General features: G+C 51.5%; 1 protein-coding gene across 3 annotated transcripts in view; it reads right to left on the bottom strand.

Moving 5' to 3' along the window:
- Positions 1-998: 998 nt before the first annotated feature.
- The window catches only part of Slc37a3 (solute carrier family 37, member 3), a 41653-nt gene continuing 23065 nt past the window's right edge, over positions 999-19586 (bottom strand). For 2 of the 3 annotated variants that reach the window (XM_013504991.1, XM_005405423.2), the window contains exons 8-15: positions 16648-16732; positions 15462-15637; positions 12760-12901; positions 11518-11619; positions 10943-10990; positions 9051-9202; positions 4301-4366; positions 999-3087 (exon numbers count right to left, since the gene is read on the bottom strand). In XM_013504991.1, coding sequence (XP_013360445.1) covers positions 2995-3087; positions 4301-4366; positions 9051-9202; positions 10943-10990; positions 11518-11619; positions 12760-12901; positions 15462-15637; positions 16648-16732 — 864 coding nt within the window. In that variant the 3' untranslated portion in view covers positions 999-2994. Of the gene's footprint in view, positions 3088-4300; positions 4367-9050; positions 9203-10942; positions 10991-11517; positions 11620-12057; positions 12152-12759; positions 12902-15461; positions 15638-16647; positions 16733-19586 lie in introns of those variants that run through there. The other variant, XM_013504992.1, reaches the window with a different exon arrangement.

Here is a 19586-nt window from a genome sequence, read left to right as displayed (position 1 = left end):
ACCTCGAGCGTCTTTCTCCCCCGCCCCCAACTGGCACCAACCACTGGAGACCACGCCAACACCCAAGCAGGCCCAGGACAGGACCCTGATGGGACAGCAAAGCAAGCAGAGATGATGGAGGCCGGGGCAGGGCTCGCAGACCAGATGGCACCGGTCAGGCCTGGGAAGCAAAGAGTCAAAACAGGAAAGAAAGCGAAGATTCAGAGCACAGAGAGCAAGCATGGCACTGCAGAGACAGTCACGGGCGTCCTGATCTGGGGAGAAGGCGGCGATATTCAGATGCTCAGAGGACTTGTGACCTCGGGACTCCAGACCCACTCACGTAAGCAATTGGTAGGGTGGCCATGGGGGGCGGGGCTGAGGTGAAAGGGTCAAGCCCATGTCCCCCCACGATACCTACTGGCACCTGCACAACAGGCAGCTGTCACCCCAGATACCACCCTACCCCTGGTGCTCCATAGTCACTGAGGATTGAGCCGTGACTGGCACCCTGCAGTAGAGCTTACCAGAAGCCTGGCGTGGTGGCGCATGCCTATAATCCCAGCACTCGGGAGGCTGAGGAAGGAAGAGTGCTGAGAGTTAGAGGCTAGCCTGGGCTACGATGAGTTCAACAGCCTGAATTATATAGCAAGACTCTGCCTCAAAAAACCAAAAATAGTAATAATAATGAAATGCCACAGGCCGGGCTTGGTGGCCCACACCACCAGCACTCAGGAAGCTGAGGCAGGAGGACTGCCACAAGTTCAAGGCCAGCCTGGGCTACAGTAAGCTCAATGCCAGCCTGAACCACATAGTAAGTATCTCAAAAAAGCAACGAACAAAGCAGCAGCCCTCTGGGGCTGGGAGTCTCCCGCTCAGTGATCAGGCGTCTGGCATGTGGAGGCCCTGCACCACACACACTCACACAAAAACACTTCTTTTCTTTACTATTTAATTATTATTTAAAGAACTTTTAATTACTGTTTTTACTTTCAGAACATAAGAAACTTGAAAGGCAATTTTTCACATCCAATAATCCTTTATTTTATGTATAAAAGCCTCCCACTGTGCTTTACATTTTCCCAATTATTTCAATTGACAGAGGACACATTTTTAAACGGGCTTTCAGTACAGCTTCTTCTTGAAGGGAAACAATAAAAAGGTGAAGTTAACCTTTTGGGCTTTGTGGAAGTTAATTCCGGCATACACTGCAGAACGAGAACCAGAAATACAGCCACAGAGCGGTATTCGTTCCGTCCAGCGCTAAACATTTGTTTTATTTCTAGCTGCACCTCAGGCACAGCTGAGGACAGAGCGCTCGAGGGAGCACTCACGCCCATGCCTGCACTGGGTGAGAAGGCCGGGCCAGTGTCGCGGCACAAAGACGCAACCTTGCTAATGATGAGGGGCACCAGAAACTGAGCCGTGTGGAAGCAAGAGGGTCAACAGGAAGGCAGGGTCCAGAGAGAGCAGTGATGGTGAACCTTTTAGACTGTCAGTGATACAAACGGCCTGCTGCAGCACGCGTGCTGTAGGTTCGCCGGCACTGGCCTACACAGCTTAGAGCACAACCGGCAACTCATCCAAACTCCGCACCGCACCAGCTTCCAGCCAGGGTGAGGAGCTCTCTTCGTGGAGCCCAGGGAACCAGAACAGGCGGTGAAGACAGCTGTGCGACCGGGCAAAGCCGCGGCACCAGCGCCCGCGCCCCAGCGGCACTCACTACACGAAGTGGAAAGGCACCACTCAGAATCTCAAAGGCAGAGCCGGGCACAGGGCAGCGTAGCACACGCCAGGCCCTCTGTCCAATCCCCAGCACCACAGTGAGAACAAAATGAGATGCAAAGCTCAGGCAGAGGTTAAAAAGCCCAGCAGAGGGTTATTTATTACAAAAGTCAGTTTGTTCCCCTTCCCGTGTTTCATATCTTCCCTTTATGTCAGTGAGTGAAGGATAAAGTGACCAGAAACCTGCATGATTAAATAACAGTTCATCAGTAAACCACATTGTGGAGAATAAGGTAAGAGACTGGAGAAACTGTCCCCTAATCCAACGCGTCCCTCAACATTGCGCGTTCTCCTTCTATGTGCTCACATAATTTAAAATACACAGACAGACTTTACCACGTTGATTAACAGCAGAGTCACAGCCTCGCAGACACACTCCACGCCTTTGAAGAAGAGCCTCTCGCGCTGGGAACCCACCGGCGTGACGGTCACACACGTCAGACCTCTCTGGGAACAGGTCTCTCCCTTTTCTCCAGTCAGCCTTCTGCTGAAGTGACCCCAGGAACCCGCCTGTGACAGAGACCCGTCCTCCCAGACAAAACAGGACCCGTGCGGATTGGCTCCCCGAGGACCCCGCAGCGCCCAGTCCGAAGACCTGGGGCCGAGGGCTGCACGCCGAGTGGTCCCAACAACGCCAAAGCTGGCAGAGGGAGGCTGAGCACGCCAGGAGCCACAGGCATCTGTGAGCGCAGCCGGAGAGCAAGCCGACACTAACTTGGAGCGCTGTCTGCTCTGGAGCGGTTGCCGTGGAGACGGGACGCAGGTAGCAGTCTTCCCCACCCCGCGGGTAGGGCGTCCTTTGTCATGGGCAGGCTTGTCGCTCCACCAGCTGGAGCCCTGTCTGCATCGAGATCAATGCTTCAAAGGTGAGCTGCTCTCCACGAACACATTGCCTAAGCAAAGGCGACAGCACGGCTGCCTGCGGTCCCCTCAAGTCTCGGGGATGGCGAACAGGCGTCCAAGGCTGGGACAATTAAGGTTAAAGGGACAAACCTCAACAGGCCAAGTGAGGACGCCGGCAGCTTCGCACCCACTCAGTACGTTCAGAAAACAATAGGAGTCATCACAAGAATTCTGTAGTGTAGAAAAACAGCACAGCCTTCCTGCTGGCAGGGGTCCCGGGAAGCCAGAGGCGGTGAGGCCTCCCAAGCCGAGGTTAGGTTGGCGTGGGGGCAGCCCAAGACCTAACCGTTCTCGTGTGTCCCCACTGTCCTGTGCTCCCGTGAGCAGTCACTCACGCAACGCGTGAGCTTGTCTCCGCCGCACCAGAGAGGCGACCTCCCTCGCGATCAGCGGGGAGATGAACAGGATCGTGCAGCTCGTCTGCGAAAAGAAAGGGCGAGAACCATGCAAGACCGTCCCCCCAAGGGCTTCGTGTTTGGGACACAACAATGGATTTGAACAATCAGAAGGCAACTCTCACCCCTCAGTGGATTAGAAGATGACTTCTGAAAATCCTAACATTACACAAACTACTTAGCATCGCATTAGTTGTCAAAAAAACCTACTAAAGTACACGATGGCCACAGGCAGAACAAAAAACCATCCGTGTGTGGACGACAAGCTGTGTCGCCGCAGCCAGCTGTGCTCGCTACAACAGGCCCCAGTGTCACAGCGCCAGAGGCCACTGTCCTCCCGCAGCAGCACCAGGAATGGGACGGCAGGGTGTAGCACGGTCTCCGGAGGCCAGGGGCAAGGCGGAGACGGCGCCAGGCCTGCCGGAACTGGACTGTCCCGGGCTCCTCGGAGCAGCTCGGAGGGGGTGCCACCAGTCAGGTCGGCTAGACCTAAGGACAGCACACAGAAGGCACCCAAAGGCCATCACCAGACCTCGGGCCGACCCGTCCCGACAGCATTGTGGCAGAGCGTGGCACACACCTCCTCAACAGAAAGAACCTTTTTTCTGGCTTTTTGAGATACAGTTCCGCTACACAGTCTAGGTCAGCTTTGAAGTCAGTCTGTAGCCCAAGCTGGCCTCGACTTCTCAACCCTCCTGCACCAGCTTTCTGCCAGCTGGAATTACAGGTAAGCGCCACCAAGCCTGGCAGAAAGCAACATTTTAAAAGCACAGGCCTTTTTCTGTATTGGCCATTTCCCAGAAAGTACAAAACCACAGCTGAGTGCCGCAACGACTTCCTCTGAGACCAGCGTCGTCCCAGCGCCTGCACACAGCAGTTAGCTAGTCTGCCCTGTGCGGCTTGGCACACACTGAGACGCCCTTCAGTCCCAAATTATATTCAGCAGAGACTGAGCAGCCAGAAAAGTATGGTGATTGATGCTCGGTGATCCCCCAGGAAGTCCTGCTGCTCTGGAACCATGCAGGGCGACACTCCGCACTCGGAGGAGGGTGAGCTGAGAGTCCTGCCCCTCCTCAAGAAGAGACTCTGCCTTCTAGACTAAGAAATGTTACTGTTCGCAAAGGAGTCTTTACCGGCAGTCAGCAGTTCTGCTGGTTTCCAGAAGTGACTGAGGAAAATGCTCTGAATTAAAGTACTAAGAAATACAACCAGAGAAGAACTTCAAAGAGCACACTCACCATGAGAATGAAAAAGTAGAAAACCCACATCCAGCCTAGGTTGTCCTGGATCAAAGACACCAAATACTAAAACGGAGAGAAAGAAATCACAATGTCATTCTTCAAAAATTAACAAAATGAAGTGGCTGAAAAGCAGATTAAGCACAGCTATTTGAGCGACTGCGGAAGAGCGCCAGGGACTGCACATGAAGCTCTCCCCCAGCCGACCTGTGCGCCTGCAGAATGCTGACGCACACACCACAAAGTGACAGAGGCGAGGGTCTGTCCTCACCCGCTCTGCTCCCCACGGGAAGCCAGGCACCCGCAGGCCACCCGCTTAACCACCGTCCCCCAGTAGGTGGCGCCACTGCTGCTGCGCCTGGGCGTCTGGAGGGTGCTGCTCGCTTCCCAGCTGGGGCGGCTCACTGGCTTCCTGGACTCTTGCCCCGACCCACAGCATCTTCTTCTACTTTACTTTCAATGAATGAAAAGACTCAAATAGCATTTAACCCATTTTCTTTTACTATGGTAAAATTATCTAATATAAAGCTTGCCATTTTATTTATTTTTTGCTGTTTTTGAGACAGAGTTTCACTATGCAGTTTAGGCTGGCCTTGAACTCACTATGTAGCCCAGCTGGCCTCAAACTCACAGCGATCCTCCTGCCTCAGCCTCCCAAGTGCTGGGATTACAGGTATGCACCACCACACCCATCTTAAACTTGCCATTTAAATCACTTTTAAATGTAGTACATTCACAATGCTGTATAACCATCGCCACAATCTACTTCTAAAATATTTTCATTACCCAACAGAAATCCTACACTTAGGTCAAGTGTGGTGGAACACACCTGTAATCCCAGCACTTGGGAGGCTAAGGCAGGACAATCACCATGAGTTTGATGCCAGTCTGGACTACACAGTGAGATCAAGCCCAGCCTGAACTACACACTGAGACCCTGTCTCAAAGAAAAAGAAAACCGATACTTCACAGTAATTCATTATCACCCCCTCACCCTACCCTTGGCAACCTGCAATGTGCTTTCTATCCTATCTCTATGAATTTGCCTATTCTGGGTGTTCCCAGAATGGAATCATGCAGCTGTGGTCCTTTTGTGTCGTTTAGTTCACTTAGCACAACATTTTCAAGGTTCAACCATGTCGTAAGCATGTGTTAGAACTTTGTTCCTTTTTCAGGGCTGAAGAGTATACCACACACTACAGCTTGTTTATTCATTCATCTGTTGAACACTTGAGCTGTTTCCAACTTTTAGCCACCATCAGTAATACTGCAATGAACATTGGTACACAAATACCTGTGTCCCTGTTTTCAAGCCTTCTGGGAATTTATCTAGTATAGGGAGCCCCTCCCGGTCCGTATCTTGGTCCAGGAAGTTTATATATTTGTAATCCTCTTGAAAAGTTATTGGAATCCTAGCAAGTTAATTCCAATCTGCCACTACCAGCGTGACACATGGCGAGAATGAAGACACTAAGTCATATCTGTAGTGGTGGGGAGCCGAGGGGCCCCAAGCCCAGCTAGGGCGATGGCCACCCAGAACAAAGGCCTCCACCCAGGGCCGAACCCGGGTTTTATTAATTCACGACGAGGGCAGCGGCTCGGGGATGAGGGACGGTGAGAGCGGCAGGGAGTGCTGAGTGCCGTGAGCTGGGCTGGGCAGGAGGCCTGAAATCACCTCTGCAATGCGCAGGGAGGACACACAGAAAGGGTAATCTGCATAACACAGTGTCGGGTAATATCTGATGTTCAGGGTTGGTGCTTCCGCTCTGCTGTGTCAGTTTTTACGCCTCTTATCTCGAGGCTCATCCCAGCCCATAGCATGTGGCACGGCTCTCCTTCCCACTTGGCTCACACGTGCTCCGTGGGAGCCACGGGCGGAACACGGCCCTGTGGCCTTGCTTCAAAGATTCCACATCCGCACCTCCACTGGACCGATTTGCACTGCTTAAAGCCAACTGAGGGAATAAGGAAAAGTCCTAGCCAGCTCTGTACATATCAATACATGGAAATAGAGCCACGTTAGGCCAGAATGGAGACAATACTCTTCTTTTAAGGAGTCCTCCAGGTGGTCCCCCACAATCCCGGAGTGGAATTACCGGATCATATGGCATGGTCATTCTACGTTTGCTTTTTGAGGAACTGCCAAGGTATTTCCCACAGCAGCGGCAGCCTACATTCCCATGAGCAATGCGGTACTCTGATTTCTCCACGCAATCACCAGTGCTTATTTCCTCACAGTTTTCATTACACCGCCCTGGAAGGTATGAAGTCCTACCTCACCACTCTTAATTTGCATTTCCCTAATGAAAAAGGATGTTGAGAATCTTTTGAGTGCCTACTGGTTCCTTGTAGTACAGTATTTATCATGAAGATTTTTCTATTTTGCTCTAAGAGTTTTATAATTTTAGTTCACTAAGTTAGGTCTTTAATCCATTCGGAGTTAACTTTTGTATTATATAAGGTAAGGGTCCAACTCCATTCTTTCATGGATATCCATTCTGTGTAGATACCCAGCTTTGCCACCATCATCTGTTGAGGAAAACATTCTTTCCCCATTGAACGGCCATGGTGCCCTTGTTGAAAATCAGCTGACCACAGACGTCCTGGAGGTGTGCGTCAGTCACTATGGCAACAGGGAGGCCAGAACCAGGAACCCCTCCTGGAGGAGTCAGGAAAAGTGGAGGCACTAAAGTTACTCAAGGGCGTGGGGGGAGGAAGGCAAGGCTGAGAACTTTAATCTCAAGTCGTGGGGTCTGTGATTCCCCCCCAGGCAACAGGAAGTCACTCAGGAATCAACGCAGAGGAGGGACGCCAATGGCTGTCAATGACCCATGCGCCCCCCGACTCCACGTCACGAATGCTGACCGGTGCACAGCACGGGACCCGACACCGGCGCCCAGTGACGTTCCAAGTCAAGGTAAGCGCCTCAGAAGGCTCATCCCAACTCATCCATTTAGTTCACAGAGAAAATATTAGTGAGAAGAGAGAACTAAAACACAGTATGTAGACACAGGAGCCTAGTACGGCTACCCTTCATTTCAGCTAGGAAGACATCTGAACTGGTAACCATCAGCATGTCCTTACTTCCACTCCAGAGCGTGCTCAGGTATGTAATTCTGCAATCTTTGCTGAGCACTTTATTTTTGTCCTTGAATCACTTAATCAGGAGCTGGGGATATAACTCAGTGGCATACGTGCATGCCTGGCAAGAACAAGGTTGTGAGTTCGATCCCTGGTACCACCAAAAAAAAAAAAAAAAATCATTTAATCAAGAATGCTAAGTTGGGCGTGGTGGCACACTCCTGTAATCCCAGCACTTGGGAGGCTGAGGCAGGAGGATCGTTGGGAGTTCAAGACCAGCCTGGCCTACAAAGTGAGCTCGAGGCCAGCCTGAACTGCATGCACAGTGAAACCCTGTCTCAAAGAAGACAAAAAAAGCCGGCGATATAGCTCAGTGGCACAAGTACCTGCCTGGCAAGCGCAAGGTCCTGAGTTCGATTCCCAGCACCAAAAAAATGAAGTTCAAAACAAAACAAAAAAAAGAATGTTAAGCAAGTTGACGCATGATTCATTCATTCTGCAATCATTCAACAAACACTGGACTGTCATCTGTGGGGCAGGTGCAGCTGTAGGTGTAAGGACCACAAAAGCACACAAGCCAATCCACTAGGCTCACAAAGCTGCTACATGGATGCAGACACAGCACTAACTGCAGCTGCACTGCTCAGTGGGGTAGGACTGAGGCTGGCCTGCTTCATCTCCACACCAGCTCTCTCACTAAGCACGGCCACCCACCTCCAAGCAAGCCCAAGAGCACACTCCTGAGCCATTCGTAACCCCCTGAATGTCAGCACTAAGACTCTTCTGTCCTTCTACTGACCTCTCTCCACCTAGGATCTCACCATCAGCCTAGCAGTCCACTGACTACCCCTGAACCCAGTGCTTCCGCCTCCTGTCCCCTGGGCGCTCCTCAAGGTTCTGCCTATGCTCTTTCCCCTGAAGGCCTGATCCACTCTCAAAGGTTCAGCTACTTTCTCCACGCAGGTGGCTCCCAGATTTGTCAGCTTAGCACCTGGGGAGTGGTACAGCCAGGAGTCTCCCACGTGTTCCAAACAAGAGCAAGCTTGAACGAGAGGCCGAAGGGGCAGTGCGCATCGTTCTGGCTGCACATGGTAGACAGTCTTGGCTCCTCAGAGGCCCTCATGTCAGACCACGTAAGAACCCAGGGAGGCCTGGCGAGCAGCGCCCAGGCCCCATGGAGCAAGTCTGCAGCGAGCTTTGTGCTCTACATACACCTCCGGACCACCCTCTGAGGCACACTCAGAGCCCAGGACATGTGGGAAACTAACTCAGAGGCAGTGAGAAGCCACGGTGTGAATGGTGGGGATGCAGGGAGGGGGCGGGTATACACCAGTGTCTGGAAGAGGGACACAGAGGGACCTTTGAGAGCAGAGGGCAGGCGGGGCTGGCATGCAGGTAGGCAGGAGAAGCAGCATGTGTGTCTCATGTGCCACTCTGGACTGCCACGTTCAGCCTGGGAAAAGGCGGGTGGCAGCTGGGGAGAAGGGTGAGTCTCAGAAGTTAGAAAGAATAGAAGTCAAAGGAGGAATTCAATCAGGTAGAGGGCCTTCCACGTAGGGCCACATGTGTGGGACCACGGAGGAGCAGGCAAACCCAAGGCTCTCGGCACAGAACTCCGCAGCTCGCAGGCGCGCCTCCACCTGACGGCCCCCACCCTCCACCACCTCACCTGGCCCACAGCAGCGCCAATGCTCCCAGTCCCATCAACGATGCCCGTGACGGTTGCCAAGGCCTCGCTGCTGCCTTGGATCAGCTCCTGGCGACCCAGGTCCGCAGAAATGGCCGAGCTGATCATGTTAGAAGGACCACCAATAAAAAATCCTAGAGTCATAGAGTAGATTCTTATTAAAAGTGATTCCGAACACCATGAGTAATCTACTGAGTAAAACAAAAAATATCATCCCAATTTTTTTTTTTTTTTTTTTTGTCTTTTTGAGACAGGGTCTCCCTGTGCAGTTCAGGCTGGCCTTGAGCTCACTTTGTAGCCCAGGTTGCTCTCGAACTCTTAATGATCCTCCTGCCTCAGCCTCCCAAGTGCTGGGATTACAGGCGTGTGCCGCTATGCCCAGCCCAATATTTTATATATTGGGTAAAGACAAAATAGAAGGAAAGAACAAAGAATATCTTCAAAATAGCATTCACTTTCTGAACTCCCTTTATGAATTTGTGACAATCTAGTTTTTGGTGGATTTTCTTTTTGGTTTTTGAGACAGGGTCTCGCCATGTAGTTCAGGCTGGCCTTAAACTCACTATGTAGCCCAAGTTGGCCTCAAACTTGTCATGATCCTCCTGTCTCAGCCTCCTGAGTGCGGGGATTACAGGCATGCATCACCATGCCTAGTTGCTCTAGTATATCTATAGAACTTCAAAGTGTAAGAAATAGAGCAAAATATGGAGCCTTTCCACTCCTGTGAAGTTTCCACTCATCAATAACTGCCTAGCTCACCCAATTCCATGAGTGTGGTTCTACCACACGGTGTCAGTCCAAAGTCAGCAAGCACACTGAAAATGAGAGGGGAGAGGAAAGGGCCGCTTTCACAGGTCGGGGGCTTCTCTCCACCTCCTCGCTGGCGCCTGAGAATCTGCCCCGGCCCCGGGCTGAGCTGTGTGCCTCGCACATGAATGGCTCACTCCTGATGGGATGTGAGGTTTAAAAAAATTAGCAGTCTTTCCATACCGTAGTCCCTTAATTGCAACCAACTATTTCATCTAATGCTCGAGTGAAGGAATACTAACCAATTCTAACAACAAAGGAAAAACTCACAAGCCTGAACTTTTGTAAGCTGGTGGACTGGTTTCCAATGTGGCATCTTCCAAAGTCTCTTTCCAAAGCCAAAACCAAGCTGAGGCAGCAATCAAAAATGTAATACAGGGGCTGGGGATTTAGCTCAGCGGCAAAAGCGCCTGCCTGGCAAGCGCAAGGTCGTGAGTTCGGTTCCCGGTACCGGAGAAAAACCAAAAAAAAAAAAAAAAAAAGTAATACTGAAGTTGGGCGTGGGGACGCAGCCTTGTAATCCTGGCTCTCAGGAGGCTGAGGCAGGAGGATCATGAGTACATGGAAAGTCTGGACTACACAAAAAGACTCTGTCTCAACAGACAACTGATAGGGACAGCTTCTGTCCCAACAGGGTGGAGGAAGTGACCGACAAGCAGGGGACGAGTCTGGACAGAGACCTGTGGGGGTGCGTGTCCGAAATCCGACGACAACGGGATGGAAGGGAGGGGGAAAGATCTGAGATGTGTTTCCTGTCCACACCAGCTCCCCACAGTGACTGTCAGCATCGTGAACTGCAAACACATGCTGAAAACATTTTTAAAATCCCAGCTACTCAGGAGGCTGAGGCAGAGGAAGTGCAGGTCTGAAATTAGTGATACCTCGCCTCGAATAAAATACGAAAAGGCTTGGGCTGTAGCTCAGCGCTCCCTGAGCTCATTAGCTAGGACCACAAAAAATAGTAACAATTTTAAAAAGAATTTGGAAAGACAGGCATTTTCTGCTGTTCGAGTTCTCCGTGACTGAGGCTTTGGACAGAGGCCAGCGCAGTCCCACGGCTGCAGTACCTGTCACCGCCATCAGGAGTGCGTTGATGGATTTGTTGTTGGGAGACCCTGTGAGGAGACACAGACAGCACAGTGACTGGGGCAGCAACCACACGCGGCTCTGCCGCGAGTACACAAAGGTCCAGGCCTCTGCGACCTCACAAATCCCTCCCCGCACAAACAACAAAGAGGCGACTCTCACCGCCTCTGCCCGTTTTCATTTGTCATGTCTGCCTCAAGCTAACAAGACTTCTAAAAGCCAAGGAAAGCTTTGCCCGGACCGGCGGCATCTTAAGGGACGCATCCCACACCGGCTAATTAGCCCCGGCCCGCTTTTGAAACCTTGCCCCTTTTATTGTTTTATTGGCTCTAATACAGTCCCTCTGGAGCCACCCCTCGCACAAAGCACATATGCTCCTGAGCAAGCCTTTAAACAAACCCACAAAGCAGGAGCGCTGCCAGCTTCCCCCGACACAAACAATGCTGTGTGTGACAGTATTCCCAGGCATGCCGGGCCTGCGGAGGTGGCCAGGATCCGAGCTGACCCGACTTGGGACACACCCTTGCTCCCACACCATGCAGGCAGGAGTACTCACGGCTGTACTCCACGAGGGAGCCGACTGCCAGGAGCAGGCTGAGGGCCAGCACCGGCGCTCTCCTCTGCAGGACATCTGAGATGAAGCCTTGCAGTGTCCCACCTTGAGCACGGAGAACACAGTGGGTCAGAACCACACCCCCAACCTGACCCTCCCCTCGCGCCACAGCCCGGCCGTGAAGATGCCAGCTTCCCCTAGGGCCCGGCTGCACAATCAAACATCGAGATGAAGAAAGGAGCATCCCCAAAACCATCCACTCTCCCTTACTGTTTTCCCTAGGAATAGTAGCTGCAGACATTTCTCCTGATTGGTCTGCTTTTTAATTCAAAACATGACTAATTAAGGACCGTCCCTCATAGCTATTTATAGCAGAAGGTAGCAGCACTAAATAGCAGCACTAAAATTAAATGCAGCCACTACGGTTCGGTGCTAACAAGTCAGTGTGCTTAAGAAGAGAGGACGTGAGCCCTATGGGCAGCGCTGTCACATTCAGAGAGTGCCAGTCTGAGCTCTGGGAGCTGCGGGACATCCGGTACATACTCATCAGACTGCAGGCACCGAGGGGATCTTCCTGTCAGAAGACACAGAAGTGTGGTCAGGTGGAAAGGTGCCAACCTCACCTCTGGCTCTGGACCTACAGATAAGGACAGCGAGTTCACCCAAGGACAGACTAGTCTTACACAACCCTAATGTAAACACTGAGAGGGGGAGAAGGTTTCGCCACAGCCATGTAAGAGAAGCCATGGAAAGGCCTTCTCGGGTTCCTTCCTTCCGTGTTCATGCCCTGGCCCCGGCACTCAGTCACTGTGAAACCCCCGTGGACAAGGAAGCAACTGCAGGACACTCAGAGTCAGCCCCTCGCGTCCTGCCGCCTCTCGGATGAGACAGTCTGCCCGCTGAGGTGTTGCTCTGGCTTCCCTGGCTGGGAGTGGCGGGGAAGGAGGCAGCAGAGAGAACACACTCACTCTCTAACCTAGATCTCTCTCTCGCACTGCGAGCTTTAGAGTCAAGGCATCAGTGCGCATGTGCGGAAGAGATATTAGAGCAACTGCCGAGATAGAAGAGAAAGCAGAGCCTGCCTGAGCACACCTCCTCTCTGGCCTTTCCACTGGGGGACCACTTAGAAAAAACAGCTGTAGCCGAGGAAGTGAGAAAAGTGTCCATGCGACAGACTGCCCAGTGCGCTAAGAGGCTGCTAGAGATGAGCTCCTTCCCTTCCGAGGAAGACGCACCCGAGCATACCTACGATTCCACCGACATCATACCAGATGGACAACTTGTCGGCTTCGGCCTCCTTCCAGCCAAAGTTGTTACTCAGATAGAAGGGCAGCCAAAAGAAGAAGGAGTAGTTCACCAGCTTCAGGCAGGCATAGGCCAGGGAGTACTGCGAGAAACACACGAAACCATCAGGAAGGGACAAATAGCACGCAAGGCCACAGCTTTTCGTGTTTTTCTGTTTGCTTTTACTTTGTTTTCTGAGACAGGGTTTTACTATGTAGCTTAGGCTGGCCTTGAACTCACTATGTAGTCCAAGCTGGCTGCAAACTTGTGGTGAGCCTCCTGGCTCAGCCTCTCAAGTGGGGTGATTATAGGTGTATATCAACACACAGGGCCACAGGGGTTTTTTTTTGGTTTGTTTTGTTTGAGGCAGGGTGTCACTAGGTAGTTCAGCCTGGCCTTGAACTCACTACGTAGCCAGGGTAGTCTTGAACTCATGTCAATCCTCTTGCCTTAGCCTCCTGAGTGCGGGGATTAGACTTGCACTACCACAACCTGCCTGGGCCACAATTTTTAATGTTAAAAAACAAAGTAAAATAAAAGATAAGCATTTGGGGTCCACGATATCTGTTTTTGGATTGGGGAGGGTTTGAGACAGGGTCTCGCTGTGTAGTCCAGGCTGGCCTCAAACTCACAGCGATCCTCCTGCCTCAGCCTCCCGAGCGCTGAGATTGCAGGCATGCGCCGCCACCCGCCCCCCCCCCTCCCCCGGCTTGCTACCTGGTTTTAGAATTAAACATGTTCACAAATTCCTGTTTGCCTGACTTCACGCAGGCTCCCTCCTCTCTTCACCGGCGTTAGCGCCTAGAAGGAGCCTGCAGTAAAAGCTGCAGACAGATGCCCTTAGCCACGGCCAGGCTCCTCTCCTGTCAGGTCTGCAGTAGACACGACCCCGGGTCTGGAACCCAGGAGGCAGGTGAGCAGCGTTCTTGCCACTGCCCAGCACTAGCCACGGGCAAATCCACCTCGCAAGCGTCACAGCTTCCGCTGCAGGCAGCTACTCTCCATGCTGCGCAGTGAGGGCAGCGACGCTGCTCTGCCCGGCCCGAGCCCAGGACAGCATCCTCGCCCCACACCCCGCAGCCACTGGCGAAGAGAAGCATCCCAGAAGTCAAAAAGTAAGGAGCGTGGCCGTCCTCGGCCTCGTGGCGCTCTCGTGAGGGAGAACAGCTGCAGCTGCCTTAAGATGGGTCGAAATCTGAAGACTGAACTCGTAATTGCCAGGAAACCCTAACATTTAGCAACAACGGAGAGGGGCAGGGCTGGTGACTTCAAAGGGGCTGCTGCTCAGCCCTCAGGTACCACCTGCTGAAGGCCTCCCCTGGCCAGGCAGGGGCTTCCCCCAGAGAGCCACACCCTGGTCACCAGAGCAGCCACCTGCACAGCCTGCTGCAGGGACAAAGGCTGAGGTGGCTTCCTTCCTCACCAGCCCGCCCACCAGGAGAACAATGGCCGTGAGGACAAAGGACCGGCAAGAGTTCCGTTCACTCACAACAAATTGCAATCAGTCTCCACAATTAATTCCTGCTAGCAGAATATTTTAATAACTAGCTGAAAGAGAATACCTTAGCATAACAATAGGCCTACAGGAACCAGAGCTTCCCGTACCTGAGGTGAAGAACTGTGGAAAAGGACCGGTTTTAACTCACACTGAGCTATTCGAAGTGTTTTGCTTAGCTTGGAGGCACAAGCAAAAAGAGTTGGTGCAGTGAGCATGAAGATACCTGGACACTCTGAATCTACCTGGGGGTTACATTCACAGAACACTAATAAGTGAAATAAAACTCCAGGCTTAGAGACACACACTCCCTTAATCCCAGGACTCTGGGAGGCTGAGGCAGCAGGATCACAAGTTCGAGCCCAGCCTGGGCAACTTAGTGAGACCCTGTCTCAAAACTAAAACAAGGCAGGTGACACAGCTCAGTGTGAAGGCACTGGGTTCAACCCCCAGCACCGCAGACAAGACAAATCCAGCTCTTATTCACCACATACTAACCCAGTGTTGGAGATCCCAGGAAACCCAGGGGGACTGAGACACAGGACGAGTTGAGTGACTCACCCCTGTCGTCCCAGAAATCTAGTGGGGAAGCTGGACACTTAGGCAAGGCCCCCCACTTCCATGCCAGTGCCAGAGCGCCCGAAGCACCCGACAGGAAAACCACAGAAGGGCGTCTGCGTGGACGCAGCGAGGCTTCCCGCCTGCAGAGGCCGTGCGGACCAGGACACAGCACCGAGAAACCCCAGTGCTCTGTTCCGGACCTCCCAACAAGGCAGGTGAGTTCTCCATCCCGGACAGGGGGCATGCAGGCCCGTAAGGCAGATGTGACCTCACCAAGCCCTTCTCGGGCTATGCATAATATGCAAGCCAAAGACAGCCACATGCCACATCTGGGTCAGCAAAACAGGGTTCATGGGTCCCATCTATCCCAAACTATCTGTGCCTTCATTTTAGGGTTCCTCAAAGCTGAAAATCGGTACTCTCTGGTTCTCTCAAGGGAGGGCCTGCTGACTGCATTAGGCCTCCGAGGAGCCTCGGACACCGCAAAGCACTCTTGAGTCCATGTTCCTGAAATTGGGCATCAAAGATACCACCCGCCCCGAGCAGCCTGACCCCAGGCAGAGCGAGCACCCGCACGGTCCCAGAAGGAGGCTGGAGTGGTCCTTACCGGAATGACTCCGGGCAGGCAGCAGGCCTGGCCGAAGCTGATTGCCTTCACATGCGGGACATCACTGGCCTTTGGGATGGAATAACTGGGCTCATATTCATCTTCATTTTCAGCATTAATTAAAGGCCTGTGTGAGTCTTCTTCAAGGTTTTCTTCTCTTTCAATACCTAGGAGACCTAAAACGAAAACCAGAGCTACCATTTACTGAGTACCTACTGTGTGCCTGGCACGGTGCGAAGGGCTCTGTGTGTATCGCTTCTGGAGTTCTCGCCATTTTTATTTCCATCTTGTAGCAGTAACAACCAAGGTCAACTAAGGCCCATCACAGTCACACAGCCTGTATACTACTACTTGGGGGTGCACAAATCGCATACCTTTCTGCTTCTATAGTTTCAGTGGTCCACTCTGTTTAACCATAATTATGACATTGAATCAAATCACAATTATCGAACTGTGGTGTGCATTTGACGTCAGGGATTAAAGCCAGGGCCTCAGGCGTGCCAGGCAAGTGCTCGCCACTGACTTATATCCCCAGCCCTAAACGGAATCATTCTTTTTTTTTGTTTTTTTTTCCCCCGGTACCAGGAATCGAACTCACAACCTCACGCTTGCCAGGCAGGCGCTGTGCCGCTGAGCTAAATCTTCAGTCCCTGGAATCATTCTTATGAAGGAAAGAAATTCTCAAGAAGTGAAACTGGAGTGGGCATGGTAGTGCCTATAATCCCAGCACTGGAGAGGCTGAGGCAGGAGAACTGCTGAGTTTGAGGCCAGGCTGAACTACATAGTGAGACCCTGTTTCAAACAAACAAAAAAAGTGAAATTGGGAACACATTCATGCTAATTTGTAGCCAGTGTCCCAAAGTTAAAAATCACTCCCAAGCTAGGAATGTAGCTTAGTGGTACAGCATTTGCCCGGCATGAATGAGGCTCCAGGTTTGAGTCCCAGGACGGTGAAAGAAAAAAAGGCATTTGCTAAGGTTTTCCTGCACGTGTAAAAGGTGCACGTCACCCTCAAACACCAGCAGCTGCCTGGGCTTGGTCTCCGCGCCTACAGCGCACAAAATGCAAAACTGCTCCGGTAATTCACTGCAAGGAGCTCAGCAGTCCTAGGAAAAGAAATTCCATTTCCAGACCTCAGACCCCTAGCCCTAAGACACTGTGAAAGGAAGAGACAGCTTCTCCTCACCAATTTCCTCTGGTGACACCAGCAGTCCGAAGAAGATGACGATCCCACCAGCAAACTGCACAGACGCTGTCACCAGAAAGGCATACTGGAGGAGAGGGAGAGGCGGGTCTTAGCGGGTGGCCTGCGCCAGCAGAGTCACAAGCGGCACACGAGGGACTAACAGGGAGACCACGGAGGCCCGTGAGACTGCGTGCTGGCGTTTTTCTGGCCATGCATTCTTGCTTTCGCGTTGCGGCCCCGGGGATCCAAGCCAGGGCCAGGCGTGGGAAGCAAGAACTCTGCAGCGGGCCACACCCCGCGAAGTGCTCTGCCTGTGACTCCTCCTGCATTTGCCCCAGAGCTCTGTGGGGGTCACAGAGCATCGTGAGGGGAGGCCTGGAAACCACATGGTGATGGAGGGTTGTAAAGTCAGGGCCATCCCCCCAGATCTCATTCTCCGCATCACACGGCTGGACATAAGATGAGATACTATATCCAGTTGAGGAGATTAAATAGCACCGCAAACAGCAACATAGGGTAGCACACCGCCCAAGAAATGAGGGGGCTCTGCTCTCATAAGAAAGAAATGAACCTAGGAAGAGGAAACAGCTAAAAGAAGGCTGAGGCAGGCGGGGAGGATGCTTCAAGGAAGAGGCAAAAATCAAAGCAACGGCCTTCCTTCCAGGCACAACTCGAGCCCAGGTGCGGCCTGGAATAAGAAGGGAGCTGCATGCAGCGGCACCGAGGGACGGCCTGGCCAGGGCCTGACGGGGCCACCGCCGGTTTGGAAAAGGAGCACCAAGACTGGAGAGCCAACTGCCAGGCTGCACAGGTGGTTTATTTGCCATGGACAGTCTGAATTTTTAAATAAGCAAATGACAAGATGAAAGCAGGGTCCCCAGGTCTGGGAGCAGCAGAGATGGTACAGTAAAATTCCCATCTGAGCCGCACAGGACAACCCAGGTGTAAAGCCAGGAAGCCTAGAAAACAGGCGTCTGCCATAAAGGACCAGCTTCTACCTAGCCCCAAATCCTTGGTGAGCCCGCAACAATGTATCTAGCTTTAAAAGAACAATGTCCTCCATTGTAATGATTGAGGTTTCTGAGTGATAGTCCAGAAACAAAAAGATACAAAGTAAAACACCCCTCACTCCCCTCACACCCCTTCTAGATCCATTCATTCTCTCAAGTTCCCCGCTTTTGTCATTTAATTCTTACCTTCCAGAGACTGTTTTGTCTGGTACTAGGATGAAACCTGGGGCCTCTGTACTGAGCTAAATCCCCACCCCTACCCCCTTTTAAAAATTTTATTTGGAGACAGGATCTTGCTAAGTCACCCAGGATGGGCTCAAACTTGTGATCCTCCTGCCTCAGCCTCACACAGTGCTAGATTACAGGCGTGCATCAGCATGTCAGGGCAGAGACTGTTTTAGAAATACACAGCTAACACATACATATATTTATTCGTTCCTCCTTTTCAAACAAACAGCATCGTTCAATTCACACTGCCTTGCAACCTTGCTGTCTAGGATCTTTCCGGTGCACTCATCTTGCTGAGCGGAGCTTCCAAATCCTACTCCAGAGGCACAGCACCCTTCAAACGGGTGAACCAGCCTTCAGCTAGTTCCCTGCTGGTTAGCACATTTTCAATCTTGGGCTATGACTAGCGATGTGCTAGTTCCCTGCTGGTTAGCACATTTTCAATCTTGGGCTATGACTAGCGATGTTGAAACAACCTTGCAGGTACATCTCTTTGTACCTGTAAGAGTACATCCACCTGGGCAATTAATTCCTGGAGTGGAGCTGCGTGGTCAGAGCAGGTGGAACTTGGACAGATACTGATTAACCCCTGCAGGGGCAGAACGCATTTCCCAACAGCGATGGCCGGTTCTGCAATCATGAGCACAACAGGTGGTCGGCAACCTGTTGTAGTTTCACCAATCTGATACACGTAGCTGCTTCTTCTTATGTTTTTCACAGTATAGTTGTGATTAATGCTTCTCCATCAACTAACCCCTGAACTCCTAGGGACTGATGTTCATCCTTTCTGGCCAGTGCTGTCTTCTGCAGCGCCTCGGAGCACAGAAAGGGCTTTCCTGAATGAATGGAGAAGCTATGAGTAAAGCTGAGCGTCTTTTCATGTTTTTTTTTTGTTGTTGTTGTTGTTTTTTTGGTTTTGGGGGGTTTTCTGGCACTGGGAATTGAACTCACGACCTCACGCTTGCCAGGCAGGTGCTGTGCTGCTGAGCTATATCCCTGGTCCACGTCTTTTCATGTTTTAAACCATTTCTATTTCCTTTCCGTAAGCTATTCATTCCAGTGCTTTGTCTTTCTATGTTGTCTTTTCCTTATAAACCTATGGACATTATTTACATATCAGGGAGACTGCCATCTGTGAGTGGCAAATACAGTGGTACCTTGGTTCACAAATGCTTCTGGCTCACAAACAAAAGCGTTTGGAAGAATTCTGTTTTTGTTTACAAACTCTACATTGGGTGACAAACACGACCAGTTATCTTTCCTGCACAAACACGGCCATCTTAGCCAAAATCATGGAACAAATTAAGTTTGTGAGGTCGGGCATGGTGGCACACACCTGTAATCCCACCACTCGGGAGGCTGAGGCAGGAGGATCATTACGTGTTCAAGACCCGCCTCAGCTACAAAGTGAGCTCAAAGCCAGCCTGAAATGCATAGCAGGGCCCTGTCTCAAAAAGACCAAAAAAAATTAAGTTCGTGAACTGAGGTGCCACTGTACTTTTTCTCAGTTCTATGCATTTCAACTCTTGCTAGTGCTTCTGCATTAACAGTTTTCTTATGTGTTTGAATTTATCAGAAGTTATTTCATTTTTAATACAGCCTTACCCTACTCAAACACAAATCTAGTTTCAAAAGGGTGCTTCTGAAGTATTACTGCAGAAAAAACTGTACATAATATATAAACACATGCACAAGCTGAGA

The sequence above is a fragment of the Chinchilla lanigera genome, unplaced genomic scaffold (assembly GCF_000276665.1).
Source record: "Chinchilla lanigera isolate Chin_1 unplaced genomic scaffold, ChiLan1.0 scaffold00093, whole genome shotgun sequence".
Lineage (NCBI taxonomy): Eukaryota > Metazoa > Chordata > Mammalia > Rodentia > Chinchillidae > Chinchilla > Chinchilla lanigera.
Note: the sequence above shows the minus strand (reverse complement) of the source record. Positions and strands in the feature narration are given on the sequence as shown.